This window comes from Aphelocoma coerulescens, chromosome 3, assembly GCF_041296385.1.
Source record: "Aphelocoma coerulescens isolate FSJ_1873_10779 chromosome 3, UR_Acoe_1.0, whole genome shotgun sequence".
NCBI lineage: Eukaryota > Metazoa > Chordata > Aves > Passeriformes > Corvidae > Aphelocoma > Aphelocoma coerulescens.
The window spans coordinates 63,009,599-63,025,972 of record NC_091016.1 but is presented as its reverse complement, the minus strand read 5'-3'; the positions used below and the strand labels follow the sequence as shown (position 1 = coordinate 63,025,972).

General features: G+C 43.3%; 1 protein-coding gene across 6 annotated transcripts in view; it reads left to right on the top strand.

The window, feature by feature from the left end:
- TULP4 (TUB like protein 4) overlaps positions 1-16,010 on the top strand; it is a 156,265-nt gene extending 140,255 nt beyond the window's left edge. For 5 of the 6 annotated variants that reach the window (XM_069010583.1, XM_069010582.1, XM_069010584.1 and 2 more), the window contains exons 13-15: positions 178-321; positions 3,752-6,330; positions 8,052-14,642. In XM_069010583.1, coding sequence (XP_068866684.1) covers positions 178-321; positions 3,752-6,330; positions 8,052-8,168 — 2,840 coding nt within the window. In that variant the 3' untranslated portion in view covers positions 8,169-14,642. Of the gene's footprint in view, positions 1-177; positions 322-3,751; positions 6,331-8,051 lie in introns of all 6 variants that reach the window. The other variant, XM_069010587.1, reaches the window with a different exon arrangement.
- Positions 16,011-16,374: the final 364 nt, after the last annotated feature.

The following is a 16,374-nucleotide window of genomic DNA, read 5'->3' as shown; positions in this document are numbered from 1 at the left end:
TCCCATTTATGCAAAGTGTTACATAGTGATTTGACAAATAATGGCTTGCCCATGCACATGTATACAGTAAATAACAATATTCATAGTCCTTGTGTCTGCTTTGAATTGCTTCTTCCTTAGCTTTACAGGCTATTTGTGTAACAAACCTTTTTGTGTCTTGTTATATTCTTTCTCTAGTAATATATAAAACCAGTTTGCTGCATCTGCAGCCCAGGCAGATGACAATATATCTCCCAGAAGTGCGGAAGATTTCAATGGACTACATTAACATGCCTGTCTTTAACCCAAATGTTTTCAGTGAAGACGAAGATGATTTACCAGGTAAGGAGGAGCTGGAGGGCTGCTGTGTTATGGGTTAAGCTAGATGGAGGTTGGGTCAGTTGTGTCATAGTCCCCTCTGGCAAACATACAAATCAAAATCCTTTAGTCTGATGGGGTCCTGTAGAACTGACTTAGAATAAGGCTAACGTATTACGGCCATTGTTTTCTAAAATGTGTGGAAAATATAATCCATAAAGAGCTTCTTAATTTCAAGTTCCTTGGGAAATTAGTTGTCTGCTAATTCATCTTGGTTTGCTAGGAATTCTCCACAGACTGAAGTCTTGCATTCTGCATGTTGATAGGACAGAAATGTAATGTGTTGGAAGCCCAAACAGGTTGCTCTTGAGACCTGATGGCATCAAAGCACAGCCGGCTGATAGGAGCTTGGGTTGGAGAGCAGGTTCCCATAAAACTCAGCCACCCTTTAAGAAGGGATAGATGCTCATTTGGATTTTTTATAACTACTAAGAGGCTAAAGTAGTAAAGTAGTCGATAAACAAGGTGGGGTCTGGAAGAGTTTTTCACTTCACTGAGATGTAAAGTAGCAGAAGATTTAAGCAGTGCAGGGAAGGTTTGGGTGCGGGTGATGTGATGTGGGAGGTGAAAGGACTGGGAGTACTCAGGACCTCTTCCAATCAAGAAAAAAATCATTGTGCCAATAATATTTACAAATAATAGAAAAGAAGGATAAATTAATACATTTTCAGAATTGTCATATCACTGAGTGATTCCTGTTGCCAGGTCACAGGTTTTTGGAACTAAAGAAGTGGCTGTCATGGCAGTACCCTTTAAAGAGGAAGGAGTGTGAGCACTGCAAAGCAATTAAAGACTTGTGCTAGAGTCTACTGAAACAAATGGAAATGCTCTCATTATTTCAGACCAGGGTTTCAACTGCTGACAGCACCAAAGCTTTTGTCTGACCCAAGCATCAGAGTAGTCCTTTTCTAAAGAAATACTTGTATGTTTAAAATTAAGCCAATTTTTTTCTCAGTCTGGGGGACTTGGCTTGCTTAATTTCTGTTTACTACTGATACTCGCCTGTAGTATCTGAAGAAAATAATAGAGACATTGGTGTATATATATTATTAATAGGAAGCACCCAAGGTTTGCTATTATGAAACTTGGTCAAAGCTGTCAGAAAGCAATACAAAAAGTTAATATGAAGTTTTCACATCTCTTCCTGAAAATTGGGTTGAATCTGCAATAAGAGATGAAATGGTACTCATAATTGCAGGTACACCACATAAACAGAGAGAAAATTGTTAGAGACTCTTGTAACAGCTCTTCACTTTGAGAAGGCTAGTAAAAGAATCATACTACCCTGTCCTCCATAACAGCCTTCCTCTTGTCCACTTCTTCCTTTCTAGTTTCTTCTGAAAATTAATTTCTGACTTAGTAAATGGTGGCTACTTAAACCTTCAAAGATGTTTTTGAGGATATCCTTTCTCAAAGCCTGCATAGAAAGGAAAAAAGTACCATATACTAAAGGAAAAAATATTGCAGGGTAAATAATGATTACATGATAGATTAAAAAAAACATAGTAGAAAGCTGCTCTTGGGGAGTGGAATGTTCAGAGTGAGGTACACTTGGGACAGGTGTTTTTTAATGTAGTCAGTAAAGATTTGGCAAGACAAATGCACGGTGAATTGGTTTAACTTACAAAGTATGCAAACTAATCAATTAAAAGCCATTGGAGAAATGAAGAAAACATTGGATTTAAACACTTAGGAGTATTAAGGGATACCACAACAAATGATATTTTGTTGGATAAAGCAAAATGACAGCAACATTTGGGGTTGCTCAAGCCATGCTAACAATTAAACCTCAGGCTCAGAGTGAAAGCATGGCCTGCCAGCCAAGCACAGAACCACAAAGCCTTAGGGTCAGTTAAGTTTGGCTGTTGACCTTCGTCTAAAGGAATGAACAGAACTACCATAAGTATTTGCCAGCGTAGGCACAGTCCCATCTGTACACCTGCCACGTTCATGACTGATGCTGATAAAAGCCTAATGTTACCAAAAATGTAATTAATAGGGCATAGGTAGATGACTAGAATTTAAATTAGAAATTAATTAGGAACTGGGCAGCATTTGGAGGAGTCCTGACTAATGGATCTCTTACGTGATCTGGTCTTGCAAATCAGAGGTCTCCACAGAACTTGGCACATTTAAAGGACCCTGGATATGACACCAGATCCTTGGTCTCGTCTCTTTTCCTTCCACAAACCTATTGATACAAGTCATTTATCATTTTCTGTGAGTTTTTTTACAGGTAGTTTAATAAAAAATAAAGAACTTGCAATATTCTTGGAAGTTATAAGATAGTATTTACTGTTTTCTCTCTTTATTCTATTTTGTTCCTTCTTGACTTCTGCACCTCTGCTTGGATCCAGTGTCCTCATTTTCTTGCTCTGGCTTTTCAGTGGTAGTTCCTGTTGGAATAAACCACTCTTTACAAAAGGAACTGCAAACAATTCAGCACTCTTCATGCTTCTGCTTAAAATCAAGAGAATTCCTTCTTGCCACATTGTCCTTTTTTCAGTGCCACCACATGTGGGAAAATATGCTTCTTTACACATTTCTTTTGTGTCCTGTCCAAACATTGATGCTGCAGTTGCCCTGACTACAGTACCCACTTCTTGAACTGTTTTGGCTTTCCATCTTTTTCCTCACATGTTCTCCTTACAAATCTTCTGAGAACTTTTCTATGTTTTGTCTGCATTTCATTTTATCATATTTCTCTCTCTGTGTTTCAGCTTCCTTCCTTTTGCATTGCTGGTTGGTTTGTCACCCACTATACGCAACTTTTCCCAACTATTGTCTGTGTTCTCCAGTTCTCCCAAGCTGACTGAGTCTAGGAACCTTATACCAGATATTATACAGTGCCTTCAGTGCAAGTCTTCAACTTTCTTAGCCTCCACTTCTTTCATTTATTTGCTTGTTCGTTCAATTCTTTGTTGATGTATTAACTATCAAAAGTCCTTCCCTGAAAACCAGTGAGTCCTGATTTAGCAAAACTTTTATTGATTCGAGCAGAAGCAGTTAAAATCTGGTGATGAGTGAGTGCTAATTCAGATCGTGAGAGTCCATGGGGATCGTAGTGTAGGCTGAAAGTGCACTCAGAACTTGACCTCTGAAGTGTCACTCCCAAGAAGTGGCTTTAAAGTTGATCACCAAGCTGTTGCAAGTAGCTCTTGTGCAATGGAGTCACAGGAGATGGGCTGGCTTACGTATTCCCACTGAGGTCTGATCCGCTGGTTTTGGGAACCGGTAGCAGCCCCGCGGAGTCCGTAGAGGTAGCAAATAGTTTAAAAGGCCCCTCCGTGACTGGGCAGCCACCCAGCCCAGGCCTGGCCGTGGCAGGGGAGGGATGGCTGGGGCGGGGAGCGGAGGCCGGGGCGGCGGTGACGCTCTGTGTTGTCCCTTGCAGTGCCCGGCGCCCCCGGCGCGCCCGCCAGCAGCCCGCCCTGCACCGTCAACATCCCCATCGCGCCCATCCACAGCTCGGCGCAGGCCATGTCGCCCACGCAGAGCATCGGCCTGGTCCAGTCGCTGCTCGCCAACCAGAACGTGCAGCTGGACGTGCTGGCCAACCCGCCGGCCGAGGCGGGGGGCGAGGGGCCAGGACCCTTCCCGGGGGCTCCGGGCCGCTTTCCCGGCCCCGGGGCGGCGGCGCTGGCCGTGGGGGAGCTGGGCCGCCCCGCCCCGCCGCCGCCGCCGCTGGCCCCGCCGCCCCCCGCGCCCCCCGCCATCGCCCTGGCCGACCTGCGGGACCACGCCGACCGCGAGCATGAGCCCCCGCCCAAGGCCAAGGCCCCGCGGCCGGGGCCACAGCTGGTAGAAGGGGACGCCGTCATCTTCGGGGCCGCTCAGGAGCTGCAGCTGAACAAGATGAACCCGCCGCCTCCCTACCCCGGCACCATCCCCGCCGCGCCCGCCACCGCCCTGCCGCCCCCGCCCGGCCCCCCGCAGCCGCCCCTCGATCTCTGCCTCAAGAAGGGGGAGTTCTCCCTCTACCCGGCGGGGCACTACCAGACGCCCCTGGGGTACGAGCGGATAACTACGTTCGACAGCAGCGGGAACGTGGAGGAGGTGTGCCGGCCTCGCACCAGGATGCTCTGTGCCCAGAGCACCTACACCCTGCCGGGCCCCGGCAGCTCTGCCACCTTGCGCATCACAGCTGCCGAGAAGAAGATGCAGCAGCCCTGTGCCAGCGCCACCTTGAACCGGCTCACGGTTCCCCGTTACTCCATCCCAACCGGGGACCCGCCGCCCTACCCTGACATTGCCAGCCAGCTGTCCCAGGGCAGAAGCATGGCGCAGAGGCTGGACAGCAGTATCATTCATGCTACTCTGCGGAGGAACAGCAGAGAGGCAGCACTGAAAATGGCTCAGCTGATGGATGGTCAGAGAGCCACCTTGCAACTTCCCCCTAAGGCCAAGAGCAACATTGTGACGGCACAGTACCAGCAGAGAGTACCCACGGCCTTGTACACCTGCAGCCAATGCAGCAGTGGTGGCATCGGCAGCAGCAGCAGTGCGAGCGCTGGTGGTGCGGGCAACATCGCTAGTGCCAGCACTTCCAGTATTGGTGGCATGAGACCTGATCTGAGCACGGGGAGTGGCTCCCAACACAGCTCTGTCATTGCTCACTCTGTCAGTACTTCGCCTCTGGCCTCCCAGTCCTCCTACAGCTTGCTGAGCCCGCCTGACAATTCCCGTGACCGAGCGGATTATATCAACTCCGCCTTCACGGAGGATGAGGCCCTTTCTCAGCACTGCCCGGTGGAGAAATCAGTACGGCATGTACCTGTGTCCTTGACAGAGGCTACCCTTAGTGTAAAACGGCCACCACCATACCAGTGGGATCCTATGGTGAGTGAAGAGATATGGGTTCCTCAGGAAAGGACATCTCAGAGCTCAGTGCCCAACCCTCTAAAACCTCCTCCGCTCATCATTGGTCAAGCTCAACATCTGGATATGTCTCGAGTGCCATTTGTTTCCCCCAAGTCTCCAACCAGTCCCACTGCCACTTTTCAGACGAATTATGGGGTTGGAGTACCTTACCCAGGAGGCTACAGTGCCCCACCCCTTCAGGGAATGCAGGCCCCCTGCTCCCCCAAAGAAGCTCTGGCCCCAACACAGTTTGCACAGCAGGAGCCCACAGTTGTGCTTCAGCCAGGTTATCCATCCAACCTCTCCTATTGCCCTTTGCCACCCATGTACCCGGGAAGTAGCACTTGCTCTAGTTTACAGCTGCCACCGATCGCCTTGCACCCATGGAGCTCCTACAGCACCTGCCCACCTGTACAGAACCCCCAGGGCACCTTGCCCCCTAAGCCGCTCCTTGTGGTGGAGAAGCCAGTGATGTCTCCCCCACCAGCAGAGCTGCAGGGCCATGTGGGCACAGAGGTAATGGTGGAGACGGCAGACACTTTCCAGGAGGTGCTCTCCTTGACAGAAAGCCCTGTTCCTCAAAGGACAGACAAATTTGGCAAGAAGAGTCGGAAACGCCTGGACAGTCGAGCTGAGGAAGGAAATGTGCAGGCTATCACCGAGGGCAAGGTCAAAAAGGAGGCAAGGACACTGACTGACTTCAATTCACTGATAGCCAGCCCTCGGCTGGGGAGGGAGAAGAAGAAGGTCAAGAGCCAGAAAGATCAGCTGAAGTCCAAGAAACTGAACAAGACGAATGAGTTTCAAGACAGTTCAGAGAGCGAGCCAGAGCTTTTTATCAGTGGAGATGAACTGATGAACCAGAGTCAGGGCAGTAAAAAGGGTTGGAAAACTAAAAGGAGTTTGAGGACAGCCAGTGAGCTGGATGAATTCAAGTGCCGGAAGGCCAGTGAGAAGGAGGATGGGAGACTGGGAAGCCAAGGCTTTGTGTATGTGATGGCCAACAAGCAGCCACTATGGAATGAGGCAACGCAAGTCTACCAGCTGGACTTCGGAGGGCGGGTGACCCAGGAGTCGGCAAAAAACTTCCAGATTGAGCTGGAAGGACGACAGGTAGGAAGGGGTAGCACACATTTGCTGGAATGGGGCCAGGGTATGGGAAAACTATGCCAGGAATAAGCTGTCTCTCACGCTGCCAAGTGCCTCCTGCTTGTGTCAGCTGTTCCCTGAAAAAAAGCTTTGCCATGTGGTTGATAAAAAACAGCTGTCGAAGGTCTAAGTTCAGCATGCAGGGTGAAGTTCAGTTGTGAAGTGAATATACAAAGTATGTTTGGTCTTACTGCAGTCAGACATGGGAACGAGGGCCTCCTTTAGTCTGGCTGGCTCTCACAGCTGAAGGTTTTGTGATAAACACAACAGGTCTCTGCAGTGCTAGCTGCACTTGACATCAGTGGTGGTTGCAGATGGCAGCTAATTTTGAGTGAACACTGCCCCCTCCTTGCCCTGCTCACAAAGGTTAGCCAGTCAGAAGATAGGTAAGGCAGTTAGGTTCCCTTCATGCCAAAATTTCCACTTGTGACCAGCTACCTGGCCCCTGGGGTTGGCTTTTAATGCTAGAGGAGGGAGACACTGAAAAAAGTGCTTCTGGGCCACTTTTGAACCACCTGTAGGTAGAAGGGTCAATGGGTAGCTCAAAAACTCAAAACATTTAATTTTGGCCAGTGGTATGTTACTACTACTACACCAAACCCAGGCTTGTAAGTGGTGCTAATTACCAGGATGCTGGACTGAGACTCAAGAGATTCATATTTATTTCCTTGTCCAGCTGTAAGTCACTTTTAGTTTACTAAAGATATCAAGGCTCTCAACTTCCTGTGATTTAAGTTGGGAGTTAGATGTCTTAAGTATCCAACATGCACAACCAGTGGTAGTCTTTTGGTTTTGCTTGTATATAACAACAGCTCAAAGGCAGCGATCAGAGTCATTTGTACCCCTTTCTTCTTCAAGTAAATGACTGTGGAAATGTGCCCATGGGCAGCTGTGCAAAAACACCCAACCACAGGTTTTGGTGGTAGGGGTGGAACAAAGCCTGACTTGACTTGCACAGTCAGTCCCCGTTCTAGCTCAAGGATCTTCACTGTAGAGCAAATAAAATCTGGATTTCCGATGAAGCAAATGAAAAAACAGTAATAATAGGCCAGACTTCAGATGTTCCCTGTGGAAGAGCAATGAGCAACCTGACTAGTTTTGCTTTTACATTTCAAACAGCTCTCACTGCCCTTTTGCTAATTCATTCTTGCTGTAATTATGTGCTACTGAAGTTTATGCAGAGGAAAACAGAACTGCAAAGAATGAACACCTTATCAGCTATGAAGTGCTAGAGTGAGGAAATTGGTTATTCGCCTTCCCTGAAAGCTCCTTTCTTTGAAAATCAAATCTGTTTTCCTGATGGGCTGCTGACAGGATATTTCCAAGGGAGAGACTGATATTTTCCTGCAGGAAGCGTGATGCTAGTGTACCTCCAGCTGCTGAAATAATTGGTGACAAGCTACTTAAACTAATGCTGTAGCACTGTAGAAAAAACCCAGCATGTTTTATCAGTTTACTCTGTGGAGTCAAGTATTGCAGTCAAATACTCAATACAGACCGAAAGTACAGTGCTCTCACTGTTCTTTGGCATCGTATGATAGCTCAAATCATATCAACTGAGAAGGCGAGGTGTTCATACAAAGGAGCAAAAAAATTTCCCTCTTCTCTGTTTCCTTTTCTGTGGTTCATTTTTTTTTGACCTTGTTCTCTTTTTTCCTTCCTTTTCCTCTTCCCCTGCTTCCCAGGTGATGCAGTTTGGAAGAATTGATGGCAATGCTTACATTTTGGACTTTCAGTATCCGTTTTCTGCAGTGCAAGCCTTTGCTGTTGCTCTGGCTAATGTGACTCAACGCCTCAAATGAACAAGCAGAGACTGGAGAGAGAAAAATAATAACCTTCTCATAAAGTCCAAACCGGAAAATGTCAGGGCAGCCTGCTTTAGGTGTGCAGAGATGCCTGGGAGTTAAGAAGGCAGTAAAACTGGAAAAGTCTCTTGGTGCCCACCAGAAGGGCATTAACTCTAATCAGTCTCGGGGTGGAGGGTGGGGGGCTGTTTTCTGTTTGTTTGTTTGTTAGCTTGTTTGTTAGCTTGTTTGTTTTCCGGTTTCTTTTTCTTTTCAAGCGTTGTGCTGGGTCTCAGAAAGAGCGAAGGGTTGAGAACCATTCAGTGTTACGTGGAGAAGTGTGGCTTTTGGCTTGTTGTGGTGGTTCTGCTGTGTGTGCTACAGTAGCTGGTGTAAGCTCATGGGGGAATTAAAACAGACTGCTCTTTTTGATAGACTGCCTTATCTCATGCTGTTCTTTTTAAAACAGGGAACATGACTTTTTTCTGGTCCAGTTTGTACTACTACTACTGCTACTACTACTCTATTACTAAAACATCAGTGATAGCAACAAAAAAGTAGAAAAAAAAAAGAAGCTGTAATACTTGAAGACATGTTTCTTCTCTGATATCTGCTAATAAATGAGCACCACAGGTTCCAGGGAGGCTTATGTAGGTAAATTTAATTTATAAACAGTGATGAGAAAGAGAAGAGAAAAAATTGTTGCTAATGGGTTGTCATGGTTTAGGAATGGTATTCCCCAATTTAGTGTTTCCACAAACACACTCCAAACCATGCACCACTCGCTCACTCCCCTGTCCCCTTTTCCCTTCCCTGGGGTGGGATGAAGAGGAGAATTGGAGGCACAAAAGGTAAAGATCACAGGTAGAGATAAGAATGATTTACTGCAAACAGCAGTAAATAAGAAATAAGAAAACAAACAGTAACAGCAGCAGTGTTAATAACAGAGTGCAGAGAGGCGAAGGATTCACACGTGAGTGCTCACCACGGGGGAAGCTCTGCCAATACCTGACTGTGCTGCCACACTATGCCACCTGGATGGGACCCCTTCCCACGGCCCCAGAACATGATGGGAGGTGGTATAGAGTAACCTCTGGGTTCTAGTCATGTCCTCTCCTGGCTACTGCAAAAATTAACTCTGTCCTGGCTAGAATCAGAGTTTAAAAACCCACTGTATCAAAGAAGTTGATGTCTGCTTGTTTCGTGTGCTGTTATTGAGGATAAACATCTTTCAGTAGGTGACAGAAGACAGAGGAGCAAATAGTTACAAGCATTGCTTCTTTTGTTACTGGCATAAACGTCTTTCAGTAGGTGAGAGAAAACTGGAGAGGAAATAATCATGAGCATTGCTTTTTTGTTCACATTGGTCAGCAGTATTCTCTGATTTGGCCTGTAGCTGGGAGAGGTACAGTGTGATCAGATGTATCTCTGAGGCTGTGCCTGTGCTTGTTCCTCATTTCAGTGTGTTTACACTGTGTAAACAGTCTTTCCAGCAAATGAGAAGACCCAGTGTATTCAGTCCTCTTAGCAATCAGTATCAATCAAATGCTACAACAGTGCTTGAGTTAGGAAGGAGACAGAAGTGTAGCAGGTCGTTACAAGAAGAAATTTCATCAGGGAAGGAAATTCATTACAGAAAACAACATCGTGGCTGGCTGGAGAACAAATGAGTTGAAAAATAAAGGAAAAACTGGACAGAATCATGTCTTTTGTCACCTTGCTACTTGGTCCAGCTAAGAGCAGGAAGCCAATGTCTACATGGAGTGTTACAGAGGAAAGCTTAATAACAGCAGTATGACTGTGCAGATCTCTGTGGTGCACATGCAGACCTGTTGAGCATTTCAGAAGGTTGCTTGCACAGAAGAGTTTCTTTTTTGTCTACGTGTTGTGCACATGTTTATTTGCTTTTTCTCTTTCTTCCTTGTCAGCATTTTGCTACAGAATGTTCTGATATGGAAGTAGTTTGACCAGTACTACACAAACTCCCAAAGTAGTCATATAATTATTCGGACATTAGATTACAAAACATCACAGCAGATTTTTTTTCAAGGCCCACTGGGAAAGATTTGCTGGTTGAGATGTCAGTGGCTGCTTTGTCTTTTGTCCACAGTTTAACTTCTTTACTTGAAAAATTTGGTATAATTTAAGATGAATACGTGTGATTTTCTCTTTGTTTTTCTTGAGTCCTAGTAGTAGGGCAGATGTGTGTTGCATTTGATTTATTCTAGAGGAACATTTCACATAAGACCCTGCTGTAGTAGAAATTACCAGTTCACAGTGAGCTTCTAAATTCTGCTCTGCTGAGGCTTCCAGAGCTGTACAGCACAGAGGAGCAATGCCAGTCAGAGGAGTTTCACAGAGTTGCCAAGGGAGGTGATGAGTTAGATCAGGTAATGCCCCACAGGGTAGGTCCAGGAAAAACCACCTGTGAGATGGTTTCATTGGAGAGAGGAAGGAGAAGTAGGAAGGAAGGAGCAGGGCAGTAGATGGTACCATGCCTGTATTATCCCAAAGCTTAGCAGCTTCTGCTTTTGTGTGAGATTGGTCAGGCTCAACATGACCCTTGGCATCTATCAGATTGTTGTTTTCTTTAATTAATTAGTTTTGTTTCCATTAATTGTCTGGGCCCGTTTGTGTTCTTTTTCACGTGCATGATTTATTCAGCAGTTTGAGTGCCTGTATGTGTAACGTGTATGGAACAAAGAAACTGAAATAGATTTGGTTCTGGTCCCTTGAAAATCAATGGAAATGTTTAACTTGTTTTTTATTGAGGAAACACTATTAAGCCCATTGTCTATATTGAGTTATATACTGTAAAAACAGTAGGTTGAATTCTTAGTCCATTGATCCCAATACACAAAGAGGGAAGTTGGCTGATGAGAGTCCTCTCCTGCCCTAAGGTCTGTGCTAACCGGCTGTACCCTAATTAGTGTTTCACAGGCACACACTGAACACTCTAAGACAAGAAACATACCAGGGCTGGCTTGTTTGCTTGCTGAGGGAAGGGCCACTTAGTCATGTGTTGGAAATACTCAGCTGGAAGAACATCATCAGCCAAAATTCTTATTACATGGAAACAAGACGAATATTCTTTTCTGAAGAAAATCTCATTAAATAGAAGGACTTCAGCATGCAGTTTCTTTAACCTTCCAGAGAACATTATTCCACTTTGTTCATTGCCAAAATTTTCCAGTTATTAGCAGTTTTATTCTAATGGAGAACCAAGCTCTGAAACCCGATAAAAACAAATAGCAGAGTTAGTAATTTGGTTTCATTGGTCCAGGTCATGATTGCATCCTTCTGATGGCACTCACAAAGAGCCTTGGCATAGAAAGAGCTCTGGTTTCTGCCCCAGCAAAGAACAAGGAATAATTATAAAAATTTGGGAAAATAAATGCTATTTCCAACATCCTTTCCATTTACTTGTCAGAAAATTCTATAAGATAAGATAATCTTCTATCTTTTTGAAAATAATTTAGCCAAGTCTCTTTAATTGATATTAATGTGTAGAGAATACCCTGTATTAGAGAGAGAAAATGCTCTCAAATATATATAATTTTAATGAAAGGAGTGGGAAATATGTAAAAGTCTGAGTGTACAACTGGATCCTAAATTATACAAAGAACAAGTGAAAGTTGGTTTATTTTCCATTGAGATACAATATAGGAAACAAATTTAAGAATTCCCCCAATTAATCACTTAAATCCTGAAGACTGCTATTGTATTCAGCCAAAAGATAGGTGTTACATTTTCTATTTCATTAGTAAAACTCAGTTTTTCTGTAGATAACTTGAGTTCTTCTAGGAAAAATGTAGCAAAGTGTTCAGAAATATCTAGTTCTGTTAAAAATGCAGTAATTTCCACTAGTAAAGGATGTTTTTTCCAAAGCTTTTTTTTTCAGTTGTGCAATAATTTTAACAGTCTAGGGAGTTTGTTTGTTTCTCTTGGGTTGGTTTTTTTTTTTTTGTTTTATTTTGGGTTTGATTTTTCTTTAGGGAGTTTTGAGTGGTTTTATAAAGATAATTTAATGCAGATTTCCTGTTAATGTCCAAAAGACAAATTACTTTTCTTGTGTAATGTAATGAGTGATTTAGGGATTATTTTATTACTATGTATCAGTGAGTTATACACACTTATTTATATTTAAAGAGCATCTTTGTAAGCAACTGTTTGCTAGCAGGTATATTTTGCAGCAAGAAATTAAAAATGTTTCTAGGAAGACCTGGTTTTGCTGGATAATATGCAAAAAATTCATAATGCAGGCAAAAATATTTTTTGGCAGCTAAATGCAATGAGTTTGCTATGGAGAGCTGTGCAGACTACAAAGAGTCTAGGTGACTAGTCTTCGGGACCTGCAGAAATCTGTCCTCTGTTTTCCTCCTTTCTTTGTAACTATACTTTGGTTGGGAGTGGCTTAAAAATAGAAGGTATGGTTTGCTTTTTCTTGAGGTACAAGATAAGGTGGGTTATGTGATAAGAGAGGGTATGACAACATGGGCTATTTGTAAGGAGATCACTGTGTAGTTAGTAGGGTTTGGCGATGGCATAGTTCAGTGCCAGGTGGAGATACAGGCAAACTAGCTTGGAATAAGCTAAAGCACAAGGAATAGTGTAGCAGTAGAAGCATTTTCCTCTGCTCAGCCTTACAAATACTCCTCCTTCAGCTGGGTTCAGCTGGCTCCAGCACAGTCACAATGCTTCTGGCAGGTGCTGCACAGAGCTGATGGAGCTGTGCCCTGACGTTGCCTGCAGCAGCTTTGCCTCTTCAAGACGCTCCATAGGAGACCTGTTGGAGCAGGTGTTCCTCCACTCATCCTTCTAGGTCTGCTCCAAGAGCAGTGTGAGGTTGCCATGCAGTTTGGCTGCAACAGCATTGGGCAGAGAAAGCCCTGATGCCAGCCAGCAGCCACGGTGTCCATCTGAAGTGAGAATCTGCTCTGCTGGTGTTGCAAAGGGATGAAACCAAAAACCTGATTCTTTTGAAAAAATAATGGTAATATCCTTGAAATAGATCTCCTAACAGAGTCTAAAAATTGATATTCAAAGTCTGGCATATAAAGAGTGGCAAATTTTAGCTTGAAACAAGCTAAGTATATATCAGTAAGAATACATGTTTCTGCAACATCCTAAGAAACTATGAAAAGGTGGGGGGTGACAGAGGAAGAAAAAAAGAATTATCACATTAGCAATTTTGCACTCAGTTCCAGAGATCGCAGTAACATGTGCTATGGGCTCCCTGAATATCAGTAAATCTGCACACAGGTTCATCTCAGTGACAGAAGTTTTCTGTGATGCAGCCACAAGTAAAACTGTTTTTATGAAGATGCATGAAGGTCTACAGGTGTCAGACAAGGATATCTAACTTTGCTGAAGCCTTCAGCCTAAACTTTCCATAGGTCCAGCCTTTCCTTGATGTGTCTTTTTAGTGTCCTCTCAGAAATTACAAACAGATTTTGGAGCTTGCCTGATTGTTGCCTCAGACAATTTCTGTGCATTTGCTTTTTGCAGCCTGATGTGTGTGATCCTGTATTACCTTGGTGCCCTCTTACCTCTCAGAAACATTTTACATCCTCATATAAAACGAGCAGCAAGTGCAAAAACTGATTTGATGAAGTGAAAGGGAAGAGAAGACACAGTAAATTTTTGTTAACTTTTAAGAATGTGTTTCCCAGAGCAATAGTTTGGAAATTGCACATGTCTGCAGGGCCCAAATTACTCCAGACCAGTAAATCAGAGATTGGTAAGAGATGAGACCCTTGTGTGGCATGCTGACAGAGGGCCAACTTCCAGCCTCACTACATGGTTACACCAAGATACATAAGAGAGCAGAATCCAACCCAAAATGTACTTCCCCATTACTGTGTGATTGTAAGGTAAAGATGACTTGTATGACCCATACATCCACTCAAGGAAATTATAGAGCATTACCCAACAGACATGTTGACAGCTCCATATAACCCCCCTTGAAGAATGCTAGAAGTAAAATCCTGGCCACAGAGCAGTCATTCAGATTTTTGACTTGGTTATTCCCATTCCTGGGATTTCATCACAGGACAGGAGGGCAAGCTGTTTATGTTATTTAGGGATTGGCATAATGGTTTTCCCAGTGTAAGAGAGCAAGTCAGCTATACTGCTTACAAAAATGGGAAAATCCTAGTAGACAAATTTTGTTTGTGTTCATGTCCCTTCTCCTTCAAGGCACAAACCTTCATTAGCAAATACCAATTTAGAGTTCTGCTGCCCTCAGGAGTAGTCTGCAGAGAGATACCACAGGTCCTCTTTACAGGATTGGAATTTACATGCACCATTCTCAAAGGAATAAAATTAATTACTACTTGTGAACAGTGGTCTATGTGATTCATTTTGTCTTTGTATTTATTTAATTTTCTTCTTAAAAAGTCCCACAGAGATGTTTTAAGATGAAAAGACTCTGCTTTCCCTCTTGCCTGATGTCGCTGAAGATGTATCAGGAGTCTCTTTGGGTGGTTTGATTGTTGCTGCATCTTGAAAATTTTTAAGGCAAAAGTAATTAATGAAACAAAAGAATGAAATGTGATTCAGTGAAGCAGTTCTTGCTAAGAAAACGAAAAGCTTTACCCTTCAACTTTTGATTTTGCAAATGAATCTGTAAGAGAAATTTGTATTTCAAGGCAAATTGATTGGGAGCACCATGCAAGTGCACTGGTTTGCTGACACAGAGCTGACTGCAGGATCACAACATGATTTTGTGAGACAAAATTAAATAAATGAAAACACCAAATACTTACCTATCCAGAGTGTTCAATGAAAAAGTTAGATGGTGTGATGTCAAAGCCTGCCTGTCTGTTCTTAATCCTTGCCCTCTGGTTTACGATTTTAAAATATGGTCTGATTCAGCAATTCTAAATCTTGACAAAGGTTGTCTATTTTTGGAATTTTATCTGACTGGCCAAGTAGATGGCTTAAGATACAGATAAAGATTAAAGTAATAATAAAAGAGAAACATTTTGGAACAGTGTGTACACACCTGAGTTGCAAGTATTTCACAGGAATAATGCTCAGCCAGTAATTCCTACCTATGTTGTTTGAAGCTATTTGTTCAAAACTTTTCTAACTTTCCCTTTGTTTCTAGTTTGCTTGATACTTGTTTTGCCTTTGGTTGCTTTTCACTGCCATTTCACTATTTCTGCATTCACTGCTTCTTTTTCTGTTTGTGTATTGTGTGTTTGGGGAAGGGTATGTCTGTTCAAGATCTCGTTGTTTATTGTAGATAAAATATATGGTGTTGTGGAATAGCATGGGGATGCATTGGATTGAAAAGGCACTGTAGTGTTTCCTGAAAAAGAAGGGGAGTTGCATTTGTTTATAAATGCATTATTTTGGTATATAAATTTGAAAGTAATTTGGGATTTTTTTCTTTTTCTTTTCCTTTTTCTTTTATTTTTTTCCTTTTTTTAAAATTTAATGAGCATAGAGTCATGCAGGTGCATGCATTCTTAAGTGAGCAAGCCCAGCATGTTTTTCTTAAGGCTTTGGAAAATTTGGTACACCACGTGTGAACTTCACTTACCTAGACTGCTTTTTAATTCTATTTTTTTGAATCGCCTTTTTTTTTTTTCTCCCGAATTTACCATGGTATACTTTGTTTCCATTGTACCTAAAAACTACCCTGATCTGCCTCTCCTTTTATGTATCTTGTGTAATAGATTTTGCAGGAGGTGCCTAGAAAGTATTGTTGGTTTCCCTATAAAAATGTGGTTTGTCCAGATTCTTTACTGTCTACATGATTGAGAGATGGACTGATTGCCCTATTTTTCCTTGATGATTTGGAGTTGTAAGAGTTGTCCAGCTGTTGCTTAATAAAATTTTGCAGACTAGAAAGTTGCTGATTTGTTTCTGTTGCATTCTGCATTTTGTCAAGCACACATTAAGTACTTTTAAAGCAGATGACAAATCTGTGCTGGAACAACCTGAATAATAACCAGCCAGATGCCATTACGCTTTCTCTTTTCAGTAACTGTACCCACAAGTTCCACTGAACCTGATGCATGAGCCCCATCATACCTTGTGTAATTCACATGGGAGGATGGATGGCAAAGATTTTGTGGTGGTGATGTTCCCATCTGCCTGGATATCAGCTGATTCTTGTGATATATCTACCCTGCTTGCTTTCCTTTTTAAGGAAATTGCTTTTGGGGTTTGTGGTATTTCTCATTTTGTCATTGATAAACTGGAAACCTTAACA